The sequence below is a fragment of the Nyctereutes procyonoides genome, unplaced genomic scaffold, assembly GCF_905146905.1.
Source record: "Nyctereutes procyonoides isolate TBG_1078 unplaced genomic scaffold, NYPRO_anot_genome, whole genome shotgun sequence".
In the NCBI taxonomy this organism is placed as follows: domain Eukaryota; kingdom Metazoa; phylum Chordata; class Mammalia; order Carnivora; family Canidae; genus Nyctereutes; species Nyctereutes procyonoides.
Window position 1 is genome coordinate 25,765,497 of NW_026575035.1, and position 27,240 is coordinate 25,792,736.

The following is a 27,240-nucleotide window of genomic DNA, read 5'->3' on the forward strand; positions in this document are numbered from 1 at the left end:
ATTGGGAATCAGGCAAGCCATGCATTGACTGGTATCCTCCAACTGCTCTTCCTCAGGTCTGGAAAATGTTTTTCCAATTCCCTGAAAGGATGGTGAGATGGAAAGATAAGATGTTTTAGGGCAGCAGGAGAGGTTGTGGAGAGATCTCTTACATTCTTCCCCTGATTCCAAGGTCTGGGCAAGCTAGACACCATGAATGAGGGAATAGCACATACACAGCATCTGAGAAAGGAGATTAGAGGCTGGGAAGCTCTAGGAGCTGGGATCAGAGTGACAGGGGACCTGGCAGTAGGGACAGAGACAGATGGGAGGGAGGAATGCACAGGTGTGTGCTCCTGGCAAAGATGATGATGGCTGGACTTTCCGGAGTAATCCCACTCCCTCCTGCCCTTCCTGGAAACAAGGGGTGACAAGAACCTGCTTACGTTGTTTCTGCAGCTTTATGCTTTTGACTTTACAATGACTTAGTTGCATCCCCACCTTCAACAGGAATGCTTTTGGCTCAAGTACAGATCTACTTGATCTTTTTTTTTTTTTTCATGAAGATAGGCTTTCTGCCAGGATGAATATTTCTCACTTATGAGAAAACAGGCAGCACACTTACATAGAAATCAGCCTGTTAAGTTGGTGCTCTCTGAGAGTTCCCCTTATTTGTTTTGCTCTCTCAGTGCCAGATTCTTAGCTATAATGGCTAGGAATAGGCCCCCTTAGCTCAGGCATCTACTCATAATAAACTGAAGACCATCTCCAACCAGAGAACTAGTAGGAGGACCCACATCACAGCAGGACCAGACGAGCTGTGTGGCCTGGGTCTCACCTTCAAGAACTGAAATTTAGACTTTGGTTTATCTCCTAATGACCTATACGTTCAGTCCCAGGGTAGGCTGATAGTGTCTTTCAAGAGCAACACATTCATCTTACAACTTAAACTGGACTACCCTCTGTGGACAATTACAATTTAATTTTTTTGTGTTTAAACACTCACTAGTTTAATGTTTTCAAAAAATATGCCCTGTGTTTGGCATTTATAAAATATACTGGGAACTCATACCTCTGAGTTCTAGCCTCTCTATCCCTTTGTAAGGTCTTTCTCTGGACTTTTCCACACAGACATGGTATAACTCCATCTAACCCACCCAGAGGCGTGTAATGGGCTGTGGTGTGGGTGTGATGTGCCCTGTTTCCTCGCAGAACTAAGTAACATGATCTTGAGCTGTGCTAATTTGTTTGAAGCTAGTTCACGTTGATGTCTGTCCATGCTTGTTCTCTGCCCTCTATGTACAGTAGGGGTTCCTTTAAAACTTTTTGGAAGGAGAATCTTCTGGATTGAATTTGAACTAAAACCTATTTCTTATTGGTTAGAAACATCGATTCCAAATTTTTCACCGTAAAAATTGTTCAACATTTCTTCTCCAGCTTTAGCAGCTAGGGGGCGGGCAAGCCAGCCAGCCAGCCAGATAGACAAACTCATGTTTAACCACTGCCAGTAAGCACCATGTGCTAGTTTTCATCTTGGTGCATTTCCTAAAATTGTTTCTAAATTGAATTCCAGTGAACAATGAATGGGATGAAAATTGTGGTAAATAATGATTGTTATTTTTGTGAATATTATTTTATCAATATTACATATATCATAAAGGGATGAATTGTGCAGGATACATAAAAATCCAATTTTCACTCTATGCAAAGAGTGAAAATACAATGCTACAAGTTATGCTAAGAGAAGTTTTCTGTACATGACAAATTTTGTGTGGGTAAAATTGTAGGGATCCATCTTGAAAATATAGAAGCAATATGTGGAAATTAATTATATTTTTAGATAAACTTATTTACACAGAGGACAGTCTGATCCAGATTTGGTGGTCATTTGAATTCAGATGATCTTTTGGTATAAATTCATCAAAAGGTACAGTAAATAATACTGTAACAATGCATTATGTAATAATGCTCCATATGCAATCCTGAAATGCAGCAATTAAAATTAGTAAGGTAAGTTTTTCCTTAGCGTTTGAGTTCATAATGTACCTGACTACACAAGTTTATGTGGTAGAATAGCAAAGAAGATCAAGTGCTCACAAGCTAACTTTGGTGCATTTGTATACACTTTATGGGAATTTAAGTCAATGGGGAAATAATTTTTGGGTCTCTAAGTGTGCTTTGCTTCTCTGGAAGAGGTGTCCTATGGCTCCCTGAGCAGTGAGAACTGTGGATCCTGTATCTCACAATCCCTTGAGTAATCCTTGGGACAGTGGACACCTCGCCACACAGTTCTTGTGGGAGGAGGTCTTAGTTTTGCTTGCTAGTGAATACAGGAGGGAATTATGATAACCAACACACTTAGCACCTTGACTCTTAAATCAATCCAGTGAAGAGCTTAAAATAGCAATTTGGTGATTAGTTCAAGCATCTTTTCACACTATTTTTAATTACTTATATTACTTCTGCGCTATTTAATTGAAAACAAATTTGGAATTGACATCATTTTGTAAAAAAGAAGCTGCGCATATGCTATGATTTAGCAATCCTAATTCTAAATATGCTCCAGAGAAATATTTCTTCATGTACACAGGGAGAATAGATGCATGTTTATTGAAATATTGTTTGTAAATGCTGCAAAAAGTTGAAACAGTCAAAATAGCTGTCACTAAGGGAATATGTGAATGTAAATGTAAATGAACTGTGGCCTATCTGTACCGTGGAATATTATAGAACAATTGGGGATAAATATCTAGATCCTTATGGGTCAAGGAATGACCTAGATGAGATGCAGTAGAGGGGGAAAAAGAGGTGTTAAAAACGATGTAAAGTTTGGGATGCCTGGGTGGCTTAGCAATTGAGTGTCTGCATTCAGCTCAGGGCATGATCCCGGTGTCCTGGAATCCAGTCCCACATCAGACTCCACACAGGGAGCCTATTTCTCCCTCTGCCTGTGTCTCTGCCTCTCTCTCTGTCTCTCATGAATAAATAAATAAAATCTTAAAAAGGAAAATAATATAAAGTTTAATATCATTTTTGTAAACTTAAAAATGCTAAATATTTTATATTTACCCACATTATGTTTATTTTCATATTTTTATTTTTTTAAATTTTTTAAATTTATTTATGATAGTCACAGAGAGAGATAGAGAGAGAGAGAGAGGCAGAGACACAGGCAGAGGGAGAAGCAGGCCCCATGCACCGGGAGCCCGACATGGGATTCGATCCCCAGTCTCCAGGATCGTACCCTGGGCCAAAGGCAGGCACTAAACCTCTGCGCCACCCAGGAATCCCCTATTTTCATATTTTTATATGTATAATGTTTTACCTTATATTTTTTCATATCCCTATATATGTGTGTATATCTGAAGAGAGGCATCACACTCAGGAGAGAGGTTATACGTGGGAAGAAAGAGACATAGCTAAAATTAAGATAGTGGCTAAAAGAGACTTTTACTTTACCTGTAATATATTTTTACATGTGATTTATGCAATCAAAATAAAAATGTATAAAATTATAAATAGAAGCAACTATGTCAGCTGATAACAGTTGTTAATTCTGGATATGGACAATAAAAAGTATTCTTTTCTTGTTTGAGCTTTTCTGAATTTTTAAAAAATTCAAAGCCTAAAAAATGGAGACTAATTTATCCTTTTATATTTACTCTCTTCTTGTATTATTGGAAGCTCAATTTGGGAGGATTATTAGGATCTATAGATTGATGTGAGAGGAGAGTCCTTTCTGTAATTTAAACTTCATTTTGAAGGAAAACCAATGGGTTTAGAGTCTTTGGGTTTATATAACTTTATCCCATATAGCTTATAGGCAGAATTTCACATCATTTATAAAATTTCTTTAAAAAATATAGTACAGACACATCGAATAACAAAGTATGTTGTTTAAGCAGTGTATTCCATCTTGCAAAGAGGTATATTCACAATGAGCTATTTTAATTGAATATCTTTTTAAAAATTCCATGCATCTTTTTTCTTTTTTGGTGTCAGGATTTAGTTGAATGATTTTAATTGAAAAATCTCCTACAGAATTTGTACATATTCTTTCAGAGTCAACTTAAGAGAAATGTAAAATGATAGAATTTTAAGGTAATCTTATAAAGATTTTTGAGCCAAATATTCTAAAATAGAACTACTTTTTATGCTGTTAAAATTTTTTATTTTGAGAAATTAGTTGAGGGGAAGTAGATATTTTGTTTTTTGTTTTTGCTTTTGTGTTTGTTTTCCTGGCACATTAATGCTCTGTAAAAATTTTCTATCATTTCTCTCTTATTTCCAAACAAATTATTTCATCTTTCTCATGTGCTTCCCACATTGATGATACAAACTCAGGTCAAATAAACTTATCAGAATGACACTTTATTGTCTAGATAACTAAAAAGTCAGGAGGTAAATTTGGTCCAGGCGTAGCTGGAGGCAGAGCTTTGTTTTCTTCTCCCATACTTTGGCCCTATTTGTCTCTGGTTTTATTCTCCAGCCTGGACACTAATAGCCCTAGATGCTCACTTTTCCTAATCTCTGATCCCAGACAAAGAACGTGACTTTATTTTATTCAGCTATTCAACACTCATGAATACTCCCAATTTGCTTTGCTTGAGTCATATGCTCCTCACAAAAGAAACCATGTGTCCAGGGGATCCCTGGGTGGCTCAGCGGTTTAGCGCCTGCCTTTGGCCCAGGGCATGATACTGGAGTCCTGGGATTGAGTCCCACATCTGGCTCCCAGTGCATGGAGCCTGCTTCTCTCTCTGCCTCTCTTTCTCTCTGTGTCTCTCATGAACAAATAAATAAAATCTTAAGAAAAGAAAAGAAAAAAAGAAAGAAAAGAAAAGAAGAAAAGAAAAAAAGAAAAGAAAAGAAAAGAAAAGAAAGAAAAGAAAAGAAAAGAAAAAAAAAAGAAAAAAAAGAAAAGAAAAGAAAAAAAGAAAAGAAAAAGAAAAGAAAAGAAAAGAAAAGAAAAGAAAAGAAAAGAAAAGAGTGTGTCCAAGGAGACAGTTGTCTGGCCTTAGTCACCCTCTTGAAGGGCACATGATTGACATTTCCATCAAAATCACAGGGAGTGAAGTGGGTTCTTCTCTCACTGATAGAGGGTTCTTCTCTCAGACCAATACCTAAGTTGACTATCTGTGCATAATATTTTGTTTGCTGCTCTTTTGTACTACTAAAACTTTATATACTAGTGCTATAATTACTATAAATTTGTTTGTAATCCTCAATTCAACTGTGCCTGCTCAGTAGTAGAGACCATATAGTGCTCATCTTTGTGTCCCTGTTACCTAACACAATATGTGGCATGTAGTTGGCACTCAATAATTTATACACTGAATAAAATGATAAATGTATTAATTGATGAAAGAGAATGTTAGTTGTCTCTCTTAAACTCATCGCTTTGTTGATTTGTTTTAATACTTCCTAGAAGGCTGTTGTATTTCTGGACTATGAAGAAAAATTAACTAATTAATAATAACTTTGCCTAAATCCAACTGATGGTGTTATGTTGATAAGTGACATCTGATCTATCAATATTGTCCAAACTATTTATGCTCGATTGCCATGTTGCCATATATAGAATTTGTTTTGGTGTCATACAAATATGACCTAAAGAAAATGGTACAACTGCTTTTAAATACTTTGAAGAGCTCTGTAACTAGTTGCACTTGTCTGGCATCTTTGGACTAGCATATAACACCTGATATACATAATCTGTGGTAAACAATGTACCTACCTAATGATTAGTGCAAAATATACCTAGTTCTCTCTTAGGTTTAGTCCTTTAGTATTATAATTTGTTTATAAAAGGAGAATTAGTTTTCAAGCTTCTAGAAATAATAACACCAATGAAATCCACATATTATAACTTTTCTCCTCCTTTTTATGTTCACAGAGACTTGAGGTTTAACAGAATACGAGAAATTCCTGGGAGTGCCTTCAAGAAACTCAAGACTTTGAACACTCTGTGAGTACTACTTATTGCTTATCTGTGAAGTTTCTAAAATTATAAGCTAGTTGGATTGCAGTTTGCCATGAAAAGTCATTTGGAGGGCAGCCTGGGTGCCTCAGCAGTTTAGCGCCGCCTTTGGCCCAGGCCAGGGCCTGATTCTGGAGACCCAGGATCAAGGCCCACGTCAGGCTCCCTGCATGTAGCCTGCTTCTCTCTCTGCCTGTGTCTCTGCCTCTCTCTCTCTCTCTCTCTCTCTCATGAATAAATAAATAAAATCTTTTAAAAAAAAGTTATTTGGAGAGTAAAAGAACAGCTAGTATAGGAGTGAAACCTTGCTAGTTCTTGTAACTAGAAATTCTCTGCTTCTTTCCAGTGCCTCACTGCCTATATTTTTGCTACCTTCTGAATCTGGGAGATATTCCTACTTATCTAATTGTCTTTATGTTCTTTTTGTTTAGAAAAGATTCATGGATGAAGAGAAAGAATAGTTAAATAATTTCCTTATGGGTCCCCTAGCCAAAACAATAGACATGGAATTAAAACTCATGATCTGTGACTACAAAGTCCATGCTGGTGAAGAGCATGCCATTGGATCTTCTTATTTTTAATACCACAAATATCCTTAAAATCATGTATTTAGAGGAAAAGTTACAACTTTATGGCTAAGGTATGATAAAAATTTTCAATGTGTAGAACACTTTTATTTATTTATTTATTTATTTATTTATTTATTTATTTATTTATTGTGTGTCTGCCTTTGGCTCAGGTCGTAATCCCAGGTTCCTGGAATCGAGTCCCACGTCAGGCTTCCTGCAGGAAGCCTAATTCTCCCTCTGCCTATATCTCTGCCCCTCTTTGTGTCTCTCATGAATAAATAAATAAAATCTTTAAAAATATATGGCAACTAACTGCTATAATGGAGGAAACTGGAATGCTATGAGAGATGATGACAGGGAGCTTAGATGTATGAACAGTGCTCAATATTTAAAATTATTTATTCTGCATTTAGATTAATCCATAGGTTGAAATTTCTAGAAGTTAAGAATATTCAGTGCTTTTTGAACTACATGGGTTAGTTTTCTTGATATAATATTTTCATAATTGAGTTAACATTTTCATCCTAGCTGAATTTATCACCACATTATAGCTAACTTTAGGGTTGAGATTATGACTTTATGCTTGTACTTTTCCCACCTGGTTTCTTCCCAATAACTTTGCCTGAATATGTTATCTCAGTATCTCTGGTTGGGGTGATGTAAGAGCATAAGGAAGTAAGAACTGCAAGGTTTATTTGTAATTTAACAATAAAGAAGTTGTTCTCAAACCTAATAGGTAAAATGTTTACTGGAGAACTTGTGGACACACTTCTTAGAAGGGACCCCAAAATTAGCATTTTAACAAGTATCTCTCTGGGGTCTGACACTTGATGAACACCATCATTAAGCCTTCTGCCACTATCTAGTGAAATATGTAGATGATAGAAAAGCAAACATCTTAATTTATCAAATTGTTCATGTTATCATGTTTTATCTAATCTTTTCTTTCAATATAGTTGCCATTTTATAAGTTTTTTGAGGGATGTAGCAAAATGATGATTTTATTGCAGTTTGACCACATTTTGGAGTTACAGCACACAATACTGTAATTATTAATGGACAGTCTGCCTCTTCAGTTGGTAGACACAATACTTATTATTAATTTGTGTCTAAATATTTTTGGTAAAAAAAACGAAATGAAATAATTATCATTTGTGGTGTTAACTACAAGCCTCATTGTATACTGGCTGCTTTATGTACATTATCTCCATTTCTTGCTGCCTCACTGTGCGTGATAGATGTTATTATTTCTATTATACCAATTAGGAAACTGAGACTCAAACTATAATGTAATTTACCCACATTCATACATCTAGAAAGAGGCAGAGTCAGGATTCACACACACTTTGATCTGTTAACTGCCGATTCATATGATTTCTCATGATAGCTTTCAGGAAGGCTACATCTGTGGAATAACAGATGATGGATCACTCAAGTAGTAAATTGTGGAAGAGAGAAAGAAGTGAGGTCAGAAGTGGGACACTGAAAGACTACTGAGATTGGAGGGAACTTGTGCTATAGCAGTGTGGAAGCCCTAATTGCTCAATGAGTTTTGAGGACAACATAGTTATAAAGTATGTTGATGAAAGTTAGAAAAAAGTAAATCTTTCAGCCAGTATGATTACTGAGTTGCTTGTCATATGTTGTTGTTGTTCTTGTTTTTTAAACTCTCAAATTACCAAATTTTATAAGGAAATCTGAATTTTTAAAATATTTCTCAAATAAAATATAATTATGAGGTAAGATATGTTTTATTTAATGTGATGAGAAATCTTCACTATGCCTCATTTTATGAGAGCTTTTTATCATGTTAATAAATCACCAGTCACTATTTCATTGTTTTTATTTAAAGATTTGGCATACTGTTTTCTTTTCTCTCAAGACTTTGAAGGATTGATGTTTAATGATTTGCCAAAGGTGTTACTCTGTAAATAGCCAAAGCTTTAGTTAGGATATTTGATTTGTCTGTAAGGTTATTCTGTGATGTAGCAAGGGAACAAAGTTTCCTGCAGTAAATATTAGCATAGTTTTCTAGCTGGGGGAATGCAGAAATTTTAAAACAGGCATTAATTTCTGGGATAATAGAAACATGTAGATTAGATTTTGGCTTTCCACCCATTATTAGTAATAAGACCTGTTGGATCATTTTGTAACTTATTTACTTTGTAACTTACTTTTTTAAGGAGAAAAAATAACTACACGTGGTTTATGCCGATCTAGCCAGTATCATACAAACCATCCAGGTGGAAAAAATCTCAAAGATCTGAATAAAATACAGAAAGCAACTTTTTGAAAGTTCAGATGGCAATGAAGGCAGCCAGGACTTGAGAAGCTAAAATCTGGGAAAGAAAGGAAGCTCACTAAACGGACTCAAACCTTCTGGGAAATTTCCTTCTCTGGGCTTTTGCCAATTCAAGTGCAGACCATGGAGGATTAAGAGAAAGCAATGTCCTATATTTCATGGTAGTTTCACTGGACTGGGAAGACAAATATTGGAATTTAAGGTCGACCACAACCAGCACTAGAAGGTCAGGACACCTGAGAGAAGGCAGCTGCAGAATAATGAGGTGAAGATTTTGCCATCCATTTCAATAGAGGCACTTGCTAACTTGAACTGAAACACATAGGGAGAGGCTACCAGTAAGCCAAGGATAAAGCAGCTATTAAGACTTAAAAAGCCAGTCAGAGATTTTAGGCATTTCAAGGTACCAGAGAAACAAAAATAAGGGTTTCGGGTCCATTGCAGAAAAAAAGCCCCTGATAAATACTCATGGTTTTATTATTCTTTAAAAATATTTATTTATTTATTTATTTATTTATTTATTTATTTATTTATTTATTTAGAAGGAGAGTAGAGGGAGAGGGACAAACAGACGACAATACAGGCTCGATCTCATGATCCTGAGATCATGACCTAAGCGAAAACCAAGAGTTGGGTGTTTAGTTGACTGAGTCACCCAGGTGCCCCAATGCCCTGGTTTGAATTCTGTACTCCTAAAGAGCTCTGCCCTAGAAGCAGTGGCCCATCTAGACTGGGTGAAGGTGATCTTCCATATTCTGTCTGCCTCCTAAAAAAAAAATCCAACCTTCTCTGAAAAAATATAAAATGATCCAAACCCTCTACAGTTTTTCACTTGTAATGTCTGGCATCCAATGAAAGATGTCCAAACATGCCAGGAAAACCAAGAGAATAAAGGGTAACTGAAAAAGCTATGTTTGTTTAAGATTTTGAAGTTGTAAAACACAGACTTTAAAATAACTAGAATTAATGTATTTAAGGAAATATCTGAAATGATAGAAATTTTCACCAGATAAAAGGAAATTACTGTTTTTCTTAGAACTAAAAAGCTCATGGCATTTAAGAATTGAGTGGATTGATTCAATCATAGATTAGTGACAGAAGGGAGAATCAGAGTTCTAAAAGACAGGTCATTACAAATTAACCAAATGGAAGCACACTGGGAAAAAAGATGGAAAACACAGAAAAGACAGTAAAAAGTAGGGACATGACAAAAATATCTACTTGGAAGGTGATAGGGAAAATAGTACAGGGGCAATATTTGAAGAAATTTTAAAACCAATATTCCTCCAAAACAAAAGATATCAAGTTACAGACTCAAGAAACCTTATGAAACTATGTAGGCTAAATATACAGAGAATTATATTCAGCCACATTATAGTATACTCACTGAAAACCAAAGACAAAGGGCTCATTTAAAAAATATTTTTAGGTAAACATACACTATCTTTCAAGAAATAACCATGGAAATGTTGAAACAATGGAAAAGCATTTTGCTAAAAATAAATAAATAAAATAAAATAATGGAAAGACCTGAATTCTATTCACAGGGAAATCAGCCTTTGACAATTAAGGTAAAACAAACAGACATTTGAAGACAGTGAACAGTATCAGGAATGGAAAAGAGGTCATAACTTCACATCCTACAGTCATTTAGACACACAAAGAGAGATTATTATGAGTGACTTCATGCCATTATAGTTGAACTTTTTGACTTAATGGGATAAATTCTGCATAAAACACTAAACTGATACAGGGAAGAATTCTCTTAAAGGTATTGAATTCCAGACAAAGAGACAAAACTAATTAAAATTGTTACCCCAAAAGAAAACTGCAGGCTCAAATAGCTTTACCAGAGAATTATTTAAAATATTTTCTAAAAAATTAAAATAATTCTGTCTTTGACAGAACAAAAAGTACTTTTCAACTTATTTTATGAAGCCAGCATCTTGATAGCAAAATGCAGAAAAGAAAATTTTAAGTAAATTACTCTCAAGAATATGGACATGAGGATACTACATACAATATTAGCACAATGATTCTAGTAATATATGAAAAAGATCATGACCAAGTGGATTTATTCTAGAAATTCAAGGTTTGTTTTACACACAAAAATCAACATTATTATAAAAAAGTGAAAAAATCGTATTTCAACAAAAGTGGAAAACACTTTCTAAATTCAACTTACTGAAATTTAAAAAAAATCTCATAGCAAGCTATGAATAGAAGGGAAACTCCTTTATTTGATAGAGTAGATCCACTAAAAATCAGTAATAAACATTCTACTTAACAATTAAATAGTAAACACTTTTCCTCCTAAAATAAGGAATGAGAGATGAATGCTTATTCCTAATATTTACATCAACATTGTATTGGAAGCCTTATTTTTTTCCATAAATCAAGTTAAGAATAAAGAATGATAAGGATTGGAAAAAATAATTAAAATAGTAATATTTACCTATGTCATGTTTATGTATATATGAAATACAAAGTAATATTCAAGCTGGCTACTAAAATTGATAACTCAACTTGTCAATATAGAAAATCAAGTGTATTTCTGCATTCTAGTAAAAACCATTTTAAAAATGAAAATTTTTGTGATATAATTTGCAATAACATTAAAAATGTTGATAAGTAGAAATAAATGCAACAAAGGCCATAATTCTATGAGAAAACTATGACAGATTACTGGAAGAAATTAGAGAAATTTGATATAAATGAATACATATATCATGATTATGAATTGGAAGACTTGATAGGGTTACATTATCACTTCTTTTCAATTTGATTTATAGATCCAATGCAACCCCAATCAGATTTCAGCAGGCTGTTTTGAGAAAGTTTATGAGCTGAATTTACAAAAGACCACACATAGCTAGTCAAGTATTAAAGAAAAATGTTGTAGAAAGATTTTTACTAAATATCAATATTTATTATGAATAAATTACAAGTGTGGGGATTGGTTCAATGATAAAGACACAAATGAAACAGAATGAAGAGTCCAGAAACAGACCCACATGTAAATGGTCACCTGAAATGTCACTAATGTGTACTGCATTGCAGTGGGAAAATGACAATTTTCTAATAAATGGTGCAGAGTTATTTGAATATCCATGATTAAAAATATAGATTTTGGCACTATTTCATTACTTTGCTCCACATAAAATAATCGATTCTAGATGGATCATAGCTTATGTAAAAGGGAAAAATAATAAGGATTCTAGAAGGTAATATAGAAAAAAAATCTTCGGGGACAGAGAAACGAGGCCGGAGCTGTGGGTGCTTTTTCTGCCCGCGGTGTCTCAGATTCATTCTTAAGGAACTGAGAACTTAATCTTCCAAAATGTCAAAAAGGCCATCTTATGCCCCACCTCCCACCCCAGCTCCTGCAACACAAATGCCCAGCACACCAGGGGTTGTGGGATACAGTCCATACAGTCATCTCGCCTACAGGCTGGGAGGGAACCCGGGCACCGACAGCCAGGGCACGGCATCCTCTGGTATTACGATTCCAGAACCCCCAAAGCCACCAGATAAGCCTCTGATGCCCTACATGAGGTACAGCAGAAAGGTCTGGGACCAAATAAAAGCTTCCCACCCTGACCTAAAGTGGGAGATTGGCAAGATTATTGGTGGCATGTGGGAGATCTCACTGATGAAGAAAAACAAGAATATTTAAACGAATAGGAAGCAGAAAAGATAGAGTACAACGAATCCATGAAGGCCTAGCATAATGCCCCCGCATACCTTGCTTACATAAATTCGAAAAGTCGTGCAAAAGCTGCTTTAGAGGAAGAAAGTCAACAGAGACAGTCTCGCATGGAGAAAGGAGAACCTTACCTGAGCACTCAGCCTGCTGAAGATCCAGATGACTATGATGATGGCTTTCCAATGAAGCCTACAGCCACTGCCCGTTTCCAGAGAAACCACCGCCTCATCAGTGAAATCCCTAGTGAGAGTGTGGTGACAGACGTTCGGTCAGTTGTCACAAGAGCTAGAATGCAGGTCCTCAGAAGACAGGCCCAGTCCTTAATGGTTCATCAGCGAAAACTAGAAGCTGAACTTCTTCAGATAGAGGAGCGACAGCAGGAAAAGAAGAGGAAGTTCCTAGAAAGCACAGGTTGTGCGGTTTGAAGGCAGAAGTGGATGTGGAAGAGGTTGCAGCTGAAATTGCCCAGGCAGGAGAGCAGGCACGCAAAGGGCAAGAGGAGAGGGAGGAAGAAGCAGCAGAGCAAGCTGAAGGTAGGCAGAGCAGCATGGTTCCCGAGGAAGAGCCAGCTGCTGGTAAGACCCAGGAGAAGAAGGAAGGCGAAAGCATCCCTGTGGAGACAGAGGAGACACACCTTGAAGAAGCAACAGAAAGCCAACAGCACGGTGAAGAAGGCACGTCTACTCCTGAGGACAAGGGGAGCGGGCAGGAGGGGGTGGACCATATGGCGGAGGAAGGGACCAGTGATAGTAACACTGGCTCAGAGAGCAACAGTGCAACAGTGGAGGAGCCACCGACAGACCCCACACCAGAAGATGAGAAGAAAGAATAAATGTTGCCTTGTTTTATGTGTTCTAAATACTTTTTTTAAATGAAAAAAAAATGTTTTTTGAGTTTAAAAAAAAAAGAAAAAATCTTCATACGCTTAGGAGCTTAGGACAGACAGATGATTCTCAGAGGTCACAAAAAGCAGTAACAGTAAAGAAAATTCTGGATAAATTGGATTTCATTAAAATTAAGAACTTCAGCTTACCAGAGACACCTTCATGAATAAAAAGAGAAGCCGTAGCCTGGGATATTTGCAGTTATGTATATCCAATAAAGGATGTATATCAGGAACTCTTACAAATCAGTAGGTAAAAGACAAATACCACAACTAAAAAATGTATAACGTCTTGGAACAGCCATTTGACAAATTATAACATCCAAATGTCCAATAAACACACATGAAAATGTATTCAACACCCCTTTGCTTCAGAGAAGTGCAACATAACTATAGGATACCTCACACCTTCATTACAACAAAAAAGAACCCTAATATATTCACCTATAATGGAGCTAATAGAACTCTTATAAACTGCTGGAGTGTAAATTGGTTCAGTTATTTTAGAACACTGTTTGGTAGTATCCACTAAAACTAAATACATGTAGATCTGGTGACTCAGAAATTGCACATCTAAACATAATCCACAAAAGGAAATACATATGTATTTCAAAAGTTATGTATAAAAACTTGGTAGAAATTTGCGACAACGTGGATGGAACAGAGGGTACTATGCAAAGTGAAATAAGTCAAACAGAGAAAGACAATTATATGATCTCATTCATATGTGAATTTAAGAAACAAAACAGAGGATCATAGGGGAAGGGAAGGAAAAACAAGACAAAATCAGAGAGGGAGATAAATAATAAGAGACTCTTAATCATAGCAAACAAACTGAGGATTGCTGGAGGGAAGAGGGGTCAGGGAATGGGGTAACTGAGTGATGGATATTAAGGAGGGCACACGATGTATAATAAGCACTGGGTATTACATAAGACTGTTGAATCCCTGAACTCTACTTCTGAAGCTAATAATAAACTATTTGTCAATTAATTGAGTTTAAATAAATTAAAAGAATTTGACAGAAACATTATTTGTAATACTGAAAGCTTGAGAAAAGCCAAATTATCCATAAATGAATTGCAGTAAATGTTGGGAGAATTATGCCAGACATGTTATGATTCCATTTATGAAAATTTCAAAACCAGCTCAAACAACATGCAAGTTTTTTGATGTTGATAGAAGCTGAGGTTTACTAGCTGGAAGAAGGCATGAAGGAGGTTTCTATGATGTTGCAGATGTTCGGTTTCTTGGTTTGTGTGGTAGTTACATGAGTATTTTCATTTTTTTATACAAAAATATCAAGTGGTAAACTTAAGAGGTCATTAAAATATTCACCATAAATTGATAGCCATAAGTAAACAGTATTTTTTTTTAAATATTTTATGTACTTATTTGAGAGAAAGAGATAGTGAGAGAGAGCAGGAGCAGTGGGAGAGAGGGAGAAGCAGGTTCCCAACTGATCAGGGAGTTCAACTCAGGGCTGGGTCTTGAGGGATCATGACCAGAGAGATCTCCTGGGATCATGACCTGAGCTGAAAACAGATGCTTAATCAACTGAGCCACCCAGCTGCCCCAGTAAACAGTATTTTAGTGGGAATATTATACACAATTTCTTCTCTCCTTTTTACTTTTCTGTATTTTCCAAATTGTGTATAATGAATATATAGTAACTAATATATATATTTTAAGATTTTTATTTCTTTACTCATGAGAGACACAGAGAGATAGGCAGAAACACAGGCAGAGGGAGAAGCAGGCTCCATGCAGGAAGCCCGATACAGGACTTGATCCCAGGCACCCTGGGATCACGACCTGAGCAAAAGGTAGACACTCAACCCCTGAGCCACCCAGGTGCCCCTAATTAATAATGTTAAAGAGAGGTAGAAACTATAGAAAAAAAAAAGATGAACCGCTTAAACCTACTAGCCAGTCAGGTCCTAGTAAACTTAAAGTTATGCAAAATTAAGTATAGAACAAACTATATTCATGTGAGCCAGCACAGTTAGAATTACACAACTAGATCTGATTGCAAAGGAGAGCACGAGAGAAAGAGGAGCACAGAGAAGGAAGGCACGAGGAACCATTGCTTTGGAAAACGAGAAGGGCTGAATTTTGTGAATTCTTGCAGCCAGCAGGGCTTAAAGCCTTGAGTTTTAAAGGTCAGCAGGGTTGGGTGGGAAAGAGCCCAGAGGGCACTGTCCTGCTCCTGGAGAGAAGGCAGGCAAACAATCAAGGAGCAGACAGCATGGAGACAGTGATCTGAGGAACTCCTAGGGCACACAGAGGAGAGATCACTCTCTCTTCTTGGAACACATCCCTGAGAGGCAGCATTCATGGAGACACCTCTCCAGAACAAAGGAGCCAACTGGTGACATTTTCCTCCCACACTCCAGCACAAACACAGAGCCATGTGTGAGAAGCGTGCACAGCCTCCTGTTGGCTGCCTAACTTATTTACATCAAGCCCCACCCCCTGTATTCTGGCAGGACAGCCCTTCTCAGTCAAACGTGCCTCAGTCCCAGTGTGGTGGGCCTCTCCCCCAGAAGACCAGCACAAGCCCCTGCGCACACCACATCTCCTGACCAGACAGTTCTACAGGGCCTCAGTTCTGGTGGAGCTGGTGTCAGGACTCATTTCACAAGCAGACCACAGCACACCTAGTCACAACTGGCCACATTTAGGCCAGGGATCAAATACTGCCCATAACAAAAACACAATAGCAGGGTGCAGGCGACACACACTACAGACACTCCCTGAAGCCCCAGGCCATGAGCACTACATGACCTTTTCTTCATAAGGCCATTATTTTCAGGAGTAGGAGACATAATTGGCTTTTCTAGCACACAGAAGGAGGCAGAGACTTATACAAAATGCCAAGATGGAGGAACTTATCCCAAATGAAAGAACAAGATAAAGCCAAGGCCAGAGATTTAAGCGAAATAACATGCCTAATGGGGAACTGAAAGCAACAATCATAGGGATACTCACTGGATTTGAGAAAAGAATAGAAGACATCAGGGAGACCCGTACCCATAGAGACAAAAGAGTTTACAAAGAATCGATCAGAGATGAAGGATGCAATCAATAAGTGAGATTGGAAGCAGGCATGGCACAATGAGCAGCAGGTTGGGAGGAGCAGAGGAATGAGTTTGTGACTTAGAAGGCCAGGTAGTGGAGAGCACTGAAGGTGAACAGAAGAGAGAAAGAAGAATTAGGCAACGCAGGAATAGACTTAGGGAATTCAATAACTCCACCAAATATAATAATTAATTACAATGGCAATAAATACATATCTATAAATAATTACTTTGAGGGGCTCCTGGGTGGCTCAGTTGTTTAAGTGTCTGCCTTTGCCTCAGGTCATGACCTCAGGGTCTTGAGACTAAGCCCTCTATTGTCCTCCCTGTTCAGTGGGGCATCTGCTTCTACCTCTCTCTCTTCCCTCTCCCCCTGTTGGTGCTCTCTTTCTCAAATAAATAAATAAAATCTTAAAAGAAATATTACTTTAAATGTAAATGGACTAAATGCTCCAATCAAAAGACATAAGGTGTCAGAATGGATCAAAAACCAAGACCCATCTATATGCTGCCTGCAAGGGACTCTTTCTAGACCTAAGGACACCTGCAGATTGAAAGTGAGGGGGTGAAGAATGAATGTCAAAATAAAGTTAGAGTAGCAATTCTTCTATCAAACTAGACTTTTTTATTCAAATATGTATATATGTATATATTTTAAAGATTTACTTGTTTATTTTAGAGACAGAAAGAGAGCATGAGTGGGAGTAGAAGAAGGAGAGGGAGTGAGAATCTCAAGCAGATTCCACATTGACGCACAGCCCAATATGGGGCTCGATCCCATGACCCCGAAATCATGACCTGAGCAGAAACCAAGAGTTTGATGCTTAACTGATTGCATCCACCCTGGTGCCCCTGTTCCAATATTGTTTTTATCCTACTTCGTATCAGTGTAGTACTGGCCTTATGATATGTTCCCTCTATTCCATTATTTGTAAGATTTTGACAGTGTCATTAATTATTTTTTAAAAATATTTGGTACAATTCACCAGTGAAATCCTGTGGTCTTGGGTTTTTCTATGCTGGGAGATTTTTTATTCCTATTTTTTATTCCGATTCAACTTTCATTCTTGTTATTAGACTAAGAAAATATCCTATTTCTTGGATTCAAGGTTCATATCAATATTGGTAACTTATATGTTTTTAGGAATTACCTGTTTTTTTCTAAGTTAAGTGAATTGTTAGTATATAATTGTTTATAGTGATCTGTTATCACACTATGTATTTCTGTGATTATTTGTTGTATTGTTTTCCATTTCTTATTTTGGTTTTTGAGTTCTTTTTTTTTTTAATTTAAAGCTTTGCCAATTTTGTTTATTTTTTTTGGGGGGGGGAACTGGTCATTACTTTAAATGTTATATTACTGTTTATTCTGGTCTTTATTTTATTCATTTCTGATTTTTCTTTGTTATTTTTTTCCTCTACTAAATTTCAGCTAAGTTTCTTCTTTTTCTAGTTCTTTGTGGTGTAACATTGTTTATTTGAATTTTTTATTAATACAAGCATTTATAGCATAACTTTCACTCTAACATCTAATTTTGCTGCATCCCATAGGTTTTAGAATATTGTGTTTTCTTTTTCTTTTGTCTTTAGACATATTTTGATTTGCCATTTGATTTCTTATTTATCCCATTGCTTGTGTAATCATGTGTTAATATTTACATATTAAATATTTAATATTTACATTTTAGATTTTCAAGTTTTGTTTACTGTTGATTTTTAGTTTTGTACCATTGCAGTTAGAAAATATACTTAATATGATTTCAGTCTTCTTGAATATGTAAGATTTGTTACGTGTCCTTTTATGTGATTAAGCCAGGGTATTCTTCTGGGTGGACTTGAAGAAAATGTGTATTCTATTTTTCTTGGAAAAAGAATCTTTTAGAACCTTGTTTTCTGAAGTATGCTTCAAGTAAAAATGTTCTTGTTGAAAACAAATAACTTTTACTGAGGGTACTCTTTTAAAATAAAACATATCAGAGGATGGATGAAATAGGTGAAGGGGATTAAGTGTGCACTTACGATGATGAACACTGAGTATTAATCTATAAGATTGTTGAATTAGTATATTGTACACCTGAAACTAATATAACACTGTATGTTAACTATACTTAAATTGAAACTAAAAACTTAATTTAAAAAAAAAAGAATTACACAACTAGAATCATAAGGATGAGACCACCAGAGTCCAATGTCATCTCTACAGGAGGCTGCTAAATAAATGGTCTCTTGCAAGACAGCTGACCACAGTGTCTTTGAGAGACACTTTGAGAGACACTTTAAATTTTACCAGTTTATTACAAGGACAAAAATAAATAAGGGAAAAAAGGTTTAAAAATAAAGCTAATAACATTTTCACGACAGAATATTAACAATTTTGACTATGTGGTTTTTATACCAATATAGCTATACAAAGTGAAATCAAACATCTGGTGATTGTATTTCCTTGAGTTGCCTCTGCACTAATTGCAATGGGAGCTCCTCAGTTTTCTTGATGTTTAAAACAAAGTCCAACCAATTGTTCCTGCAATTGTAAAAGAGTTTTCTGGAAAAGAGCTGACTCCCCCCCCGCTCCCAAAATATAGAGCTTGATAAGAGGTTATTTAAAAAGAAATTTGTAAACATTATGTATTGTTGGACCCTAAGAGTTAGAGGGTAAGCACCAGGGATCTGTTATCTAAAAACCCTGGATTTCACTCCCTCCAGAGCAGTTTGGCAGGACTCCCACCAGCATGTTTGAGCCTTCTAGTTTCTGGATGAAACTGATAAAAATAATACATTTGGGAAGCAGGCTCAAATTCAATTATGGATAACTCAAATGGATTACTCAAGTGGATTACTCAATTATGCTTATAGGAAAGATAATTGAGACCCAGAGGACCAACAGTAATTAATAAACACCAAGGGCAAAGGTTATACTCTACCACAGAAATTAAATAAATGCATGCTGTTATTTAAATAACGCCATGGAAACATGTAGGTTTTAGTCCAATGCTGATCCACTCTGGTTGGCTTGCATTCTTTTGGAAGAAAGCCCTCCTCAAATGCCAGGGTGAAGAGAACCTTGGGTAGAATGTCAGAAGTGGGTATTATTTCTGGTCCTTCAAATAGTTTTGTTAAGTTTCATGAGTTACTTAAGTTTTTGTTAACATATTTTAATATGATTATTTTTAATTTGATTATTAAAATTTTTAATTTGATTATTTTCAAACCTACCCCAAACTCAGAAGAATACAATGATTACCTGTATACCTTTTACATAAATTTTCCAGTTGTTGACATTTTGCTACATTTGCATTTCCCCTCTCTTTATGTACATATATAGTATAGATATTCATGTATTTATGTGTTTGTTCTAATTAACTAAAACACAAATAATTTGCAGATATGATACTTCACCTTCCATAATTTTTTATGCACCTTTTAAGAACAAGACGTTTTCTTACATAACTGCAATTGCTCTACTCCTAAGATTTTTAATTTTGCTTCAGTAATATTATCTGACATAGAGTCCATATTCAATTTTTCCCACGTGTCCCTCAAATTTCATTTATAGGTATTTTTTCCTCTCAGCCCAGGACCCATTCACTGTCAGGTTATCATGTCTCTGTAGTATCTTTTAATTCAGAACATTCATCCATTTTTTTTTGTTTGTCAAAGCATTGATATATTTTAAGAATCCAAGTCTGTTATTTGGTAGGAGGGACCATAACCTGAATTTGTCTTATTATTTCTTCATGATCAGCTGTAGTACTGCTAAGTTTGATTGCTTGGTTAATGTGTGTCCACCAGATGTTTCCATTGTGAAGATCGTTTCCCTTTGTGATTTGGACCATGTGAGTGATATTTCCATTGTAAAGATAGTTTCCCTTTGTAATAAGTAACATGTGTGTGATACTTGGAGATCTCATAGATACCCTGTTCTCCAGTTTTTACTCACTGGTTTAGAATCCACTGGTAACCTTGCTTGAATCAATAATTACATTGGGGATAGCAAAATAGTAATTTTATATGTCTATCATCCGTCTACATTTATTGGTTGGTATTCCTCTGTAAGAAGAGTTTCCTCCCTCATTAATTTTAAAATCATTATACACTAGGTATTTTTTTCTATTCACTGTATTATAATCTGTGTTAAAAATCATCATTTTTTTTGATGCCCAAATTGTTTTAGATTTGATCATGGGAACCCTTTGAGCAGCTCCTTCATTTTTCTGACACATTCTCATTAGTCTTTGACTATTTCTTTGCTTTCTGGTCCAAAGTGGTCCAAGCTCACTTTGAATTTTTCTGCCACAGATCCAGAAATAGCCTGGGAATTCTGCTTCTTTTAAACAGGAAATAATATTTAGAAACAAAATATGGGCCATTAATTATATAGCTACATACATATTTATATAGTCATGTGTTTATACTGATACCTTCAGGTCAAATCCAACATCACAGGATTTTTCTTCATTCTCCCCATTACACATTTATATATTCTTCTCCAATCTTGAGACCACAGGCTTCCAAAAATAGGAATGTATTTACTCATTTGCTATATTCTACAGAACATTCAAAAGTTTCAGAATTATTTATACCAAATACCAAATTTATACCAAATACATTACAGCCAACATGCTGCTAAGTTAAGTGTGTGATAACTCTGTAACTCTTTTTGTCTTTTGTATCATTAAGACAGTACAGTCAGCATGCTGTATTTAAAAGTTACTCAAATCAATTATTTCTTTCCCCTGAGTATGTTATCTGTTTGCTCTATAGGCAGGTTCATTTTTTTCTGTTTATATTCATTTTTTGGTTTTTAAAAAATCCTGTTTGATATATATAAATGTATGTCTAAAAGGTCTAAAAAAAAGATATATTAAATCTCATTCCTATCCTTATTTTTCTACCCTGTTAGCACCCACACCCTACACAAACTTCTATTAGTTTCAGCTTTATCTTCCTCATGTTTGTTTTATAATAAAATGAAAATATATATGTAAATATATGAATATATAAATACAACAGAAAGTAATTATATCATCTATATCTATCTATCTATCATCTATCTATATATCTTATTTCACTTTTTGTCTTACACAAAAGGTGGCATATCTTGCTTTTTGTCATTTGATAACATATTCTAAAAATCATAATAGTTTACAAAAGTCCTCATGGGAGTATTTCTATGGCACTGTTGCACTACATTGTGTGGGTTTACAGTAGTGTATTCAGCCAGTCTCCTACGAATGGGTATCAATATTTAGTCCAACATTTTCCTGTGAAATATTATGCAATAATAAAACAATGAATGAAGTTGCTCATACGTTATCTCCTATTGGCAGAGTGAAACTTGCATATATCATTTTGTGGGATGCTCCTGATGCCTCTTATAGCAGAGCAATTTACACTGTCACTAGCAATGCGTGAAATTGTCTATTTCACTATAGTCTCATCTAGATATAGTCTCATCCAGCCACCAGACTTTTGAATTTGATTTTTCACTGATCCGATGGGTAAGAAGTGATATCTCATGTAGTTTTAATTTTCATTCTCATATTAGTGAAGTTAAAACATCCTTCACATCTTTAAAAGCCACTTGAATATCTTTTTCTGTGGACTGTTTGTTCATGTCCATTGCCCATTATTACATCAGAATTTTAGTCTCTGTCTTCATTTTTAACTCTTTATAGTCTGGAGGGAGTAATCTTTTATATGTAATATATGCTACAGATATATTCTCCCAGTTTTTCATTTGTCTTTTGACTTACCTTAAGATGTTTCATTGTTTGCAATACAGAAGTTTTTATGTCAAATTTTAGGTAAATTTACATATCCTTCCTTCTTTTGTTGCTTTTAACTTTTGAATCATATTCCAAAGTCTTTCCTCACACTGAGTTCATAAAATAATTTTCCTTGTTTTCTTTCAGTAATCATCTGGTTTCAATTTTTACATGTAGATCCCTGGTCCATTCAGAACTTATTTTGGTGTTTCTTCCGAAGTATGGATCCAATTTTATCCTTCTCCAAATGGCTACCATTTGTTATACTACAGTTTACTTAAAAAGTTCAGTCACTTTGAACATATACTAAATTTCCATAGACATTGGAGTTAATTTTGTAATTTCTCATCTTTTTTACTAATAGACTTTATTTTTAGAATAGTTTTAGGCTTAAGGAAAAATTGAGCAAATATTACAGATTTTCTATATGTCCTCCTTCTCTTCTGGCAGACAGCCCCTCCTTTGATTAGCATGTCAGATAGTATGGTACATTTGATACAATAAATGGAACAATTGTACATACGTTATTATTAGCTACAGCCCACACTTTATTCAGACTTGCTTAGTTTTTACTTAAGATCTTTCTACTGGGGATCCCTGGGTGGCGCAGTGGTTTGGTGCCTGCCTTTGGCCTAGGACGCGATCCTGGAGACCCGGGATTGAATCCCACGTCAGGCTCCCGGTGCATGGAGCCTGCTTCTCCTTCTGCCTGTGTCTCTGCCTCTCTCTCTCTCTCTGTGACTATCATAAGTAAATTAAAAAAAAAATTAAAAAAAAAAGATCTTTCTACTGTTCTGGGATCCATCCAGGATACCAATTAAATTGAGTTGTGTTTCTTTAGACTCCTTTTGGCTGTGACCGTTTTCTAGAATTTCCTGATATTTGAAGACTTTGATGGTTGTGAGAAGCATGGTCAAATATTTTGTAGGACGCCCTTCTATTGGAATTTGTCTAGTGTTTCCCTCATAATTAGACTGGGGTTATGAATTTTGGGGAAGAGGGCCTCAGAAACATAGTGCCACCATCATCATCACACCTTTTCAAGTATACAAATTATAAAAGTAATTTGTGATTGTTGGTGTTGACCTTGATCATCTGACCTTGATCACCCGGTGTTTGTCAGATTCCTTCACTCTAAAGTCACTCTTCCATTCTTCCCTTTCCATGTTGTATTCTGTGGAAGGAATTCATTATATGAAGCTTACACTTAAGGAGTGGGGAGTTAGTCCCCTCTTTCTTTAGAGTGGGGCATCTACAAAATTCATTCAGAATTATTCTGCACAGATTTGTCTCTCCTCTCTGAATTTTTTGTTTATATCAGTATGAAGTTATGGATATTTATTTTATAACTTGGGTTATAATCCAAACTACTTTATATATATATGTTAGCGCTCTACTTGTTCCAACTTTGGTCACCGAGAACTCTTTCATTTGATTCTCGCATCCTTTTGACAACAGTCCTATTATGATTTGTGGGTTGGCTTTTTTTTTTTTAATTATTTTACTTTCTAGAACTAGTCATTTCTCCAGCAGTCATTTCTCCTGTGTTTCTTTTTTGAGAATGGCATTAGAAACCTAGGTCATGGCACTGTATTTCTGTTCTTTTCCCTTAGTTTGTGTATTCATATGCCAGTATCACATGCTACTCTAGAGGCTTACTAGTGTCTTCTAATACTTGTTTGCCCTGTTTCTCTTTCTTCCCCTATTATTGCTCTTCTTTTTTAGTTTTCCCAGCTATTCTTTATATTATTCCATGTTTGTTTTTCATTTACATTTAAAATCAATTTATATAGTTCTTGGGCATACACATAAGAGTTTAATTGTTGAAACATAGGAAAAACCCAAGTTTAGCTTTAGTGGATACTACTGAATAACTTTCTGAAGTGATTGAACCGGGGATCCCTGGGTGGCTCAGCGGTTTGGCGCCTGCCTTTGGCCCAGGGCGCGATCCTGGAATCTCGGGATCGAGTCCCGTGTCGGGCTCCTGGCATGGAGCCTGCTTCTCCCTCTCCCTGTGTATCTGTCTCTCTCTATGTCTATAATAAATAAATAAATAAATAAATAAATAAATAAATAAATAAAAAGTGGTTGAACCAACTTATGCTCCCATTAGCGATCTGTAAGAGATCAGGTTACTCCACAATCACACTAACAATTGATACTGCCAATCTTTTAAATTTTTACACATTGAGTCTAAGTGGTTTTTCATTGTGATTTTAATTTGTACTTCCCTTATGACTAGTGATATTGAGAATATTTTTATATGCTTATTGGCCACTTAAAGAAATTCTCTATAAAATTTGATGATTGTTTTGTCAGATGTATGTAATATGTATATTTTCCCTCAGACTGTGGCTTATTTCCTCACTTTCTTAATGATGGCTTTTGATAAACAAATGTATCTAATTTTAATGAAGTTTACCAATTCTTAATGGTTAGTGCTTTTTAGAGCCATTGAAGACATTTCTGGCTACTTTAGGGTATAATTTTTATTTAAGAAGTTCATAGGTTTGTTAGCTACCCCCAACTATTTTTTATGTCTGGAATTAGTAAGGAAATCCAGAATGTCTTCTGTTTGGGTGTCCAATTGCTTCTTCACCATTTATTACAAAGAACATCTCTTTAGTGCTGTGTTACAGTGACACTTTTGACATAAGTTAAGTGACTAAATATGTACAGGCTGTATAGTTCTGGACTGTATATTCTGTCCTTTGGTCCAATTGTTTATACTTACACCAATATAATACTGTCTTAATTACTGTTGTTTTATAGTAAGATTTGAAATTTGTTAGTGTAAATCCTACAAGTTTGTTTAGCTTCCATAGAAAAGACATTTTGGTACTATGATTGGGATTATATGCATTTATTTAGTTAGTTATCAGATTATATACATTTAGAGATCAATTTGGGAAATATTGACTTCTGTATAATATTGAGTCATTCAATACATGATACACATTTTCTCTTTATTTCGTTAGGTGTCTACCATATCTCATAGCAACATTTGAGCTTTTCAGTGTAGAAGTACATATATACACTTATATATATCACATCCAGCTACTAAATGGCATTTAAAATTTAATTTCTAATTGTTTTTTGTTAATATATATAAATACAATTGGTATATTGGCTTTGCACCCAGTGACCTTATTAGATTAATCCTTATTAATTCTAATTGTTTGCTTATAAATCTTTGGGAGCATATATGTACACAGTCATGTCCTTTAGTTTCCTTTCCAATCTTTATAACACCTCAAGGGGATAGCATGTGATGTTAGCTGTAGATTTCTTTGTAAGGCTTGTTTTGAGAAGAAAGCAGCATATAAAGAACTAGTGATTGATTTGTGGCACAACTACTGATAAGAGTCAGATGATTAGGTCTTTGCTCTTACTGAATTACAAAGTAAATGCATTTTTCTTACTTTTGTTGCTCAACAATTAATCTCATCACTAGTAGTTAATAGCCAAATTTATCTGCTCAAAGTTGGTGTTGTAGCATAAATTGCACTCAGTTTCACCAACATGCGACCAATTATTCTGCCTCTTGACCCACTTGGATCCTGGATGTGATTCTCGTAGTGCAATTTCCAGCACCAATAGGCTCAGCAGTGGAAGAAGGGTCACGGTAAGGCAACAGAGAGGGCATACTCTCTTTTATCTGTGGCTGACCTTTTCCTAATGAGTTTCTCATCCTCATTATCCTACATAAGAAAATCGCATCTGGAGAATATAGCAAAGTTAAGTGGTCTTGATGTCTATTTTTTTTCATTCTTTACATTTCATGATAGATATGTGTGTGGGTAACTAAAGGGCTAGTGGAAAGTATCCAGGTAGATCAGAGAAAACTTCAAGTTAGTAAATAGTTCACTGCAATACCTATATGAAGACTTCCTTATTTTATTTTCTATCTGTGCCTGTACATTATCAAATTTTTAGTATCACTCTCTTAATCTTGACTTTGTCACTATTCTGCTCTATATAATGATGTAGCCTCTAATGCCACACTTCTAGAGAATGAATTTAGATGTTAACTAGGTTTTCATCTTTCAAAGAATGTTTTTCATTTATGAAACAGATCAATAATGATAATTTTTCTAAAGTTGTTTCCAGATTGATGAGAGCATGGCAATTATAACAATGCTGGGTTCTGTGTTGGTACTTCAACTGCTTTAATGTTTTCTTTAGTGTCTTATCTGAGTAATCGAATACACAATTACCAGCCAAAGTGATCTTTCTTCTCTTTAAGACTTATTCTGAGCATGGAAATTTTCTGTTATTTCTTCTTTAGAAATCTTTTCACAATTGCAGATGAGGTAGTTGATGCTATTGTAATTGTTCTCTATTCCATTCTCCACCTTATTTTTTAAAATATTTTATTTATTTTATTTGAGACAGAGAGTATGTATATATGGCAGGGAAGGGCAGAGAAAGAGGAAGAGAGAGAATCTCAAGCAGACTCCCCACTGAACTCAAAGTCCCAGGCAGGGCTCAATCTCAGGACCCTGAGAATATGACCTGAGCTGAAATCAAGAGTCAGATGCTTAAATGACTTAGACACCCAGGCACTCCTCCACCCTATTAATTGTTCTTCACTAATGTGCCCCAGTGAGTAGAAGAAAAAAGAAAACATGTAAGTATGTGTGTATGTATATATATATATATATATATATATATATATATATGTAAGTTCATATGAAAGTGTAAGAACACTAACCCAAATTTATAATCCTTATCCATTTGTAATGTTTCCACATATCATTTAAACTTTAGTTTTTACATAGTTTTTAAGCATAGTAAAATATTTTAGTGAAACACTCAAAATCATTATAACAATATAAATATAAGCTAATATTGTTGAGTATTTTCTCTGTGTCTGGCAGTATCTACTATTCAATAATAAAAAATGACAATATCCAATATTTATGGAGACACTGCTCTAAATGCTTTTCATCTATTTATTCATTTAGCAAACTCTA

At 35.4% G+C, this 27,240-nt stretch overlaps 1 protein-coding gene and 1 pseudogene across 1 annotated transcript in view; both read left to right on the forward strand.

Moving 5' to 3' along the window:
- Positions 1-27,240, forward strand: part of PXDNL (peroxidasin like) — a 428,332-nt gene that overhangs the window by 143,782 nt on the left and 257,310 nt on the right. Inside the window, 1 exon segment of the mRNA XM_055318359.1 lies at positions 5,876-5,947. Within this exon segment, the coding sequence (XP_055174334.1) occupies positions 5,876-5,947 (72 nt within the window).
- On the forward strand, positions 12,020-13,368 carry LOC129505352 (SWI/SNF-related matrix-associated actin-dependent regulator of chromatin subfamily E member 1-like; annotated as a pseudogene).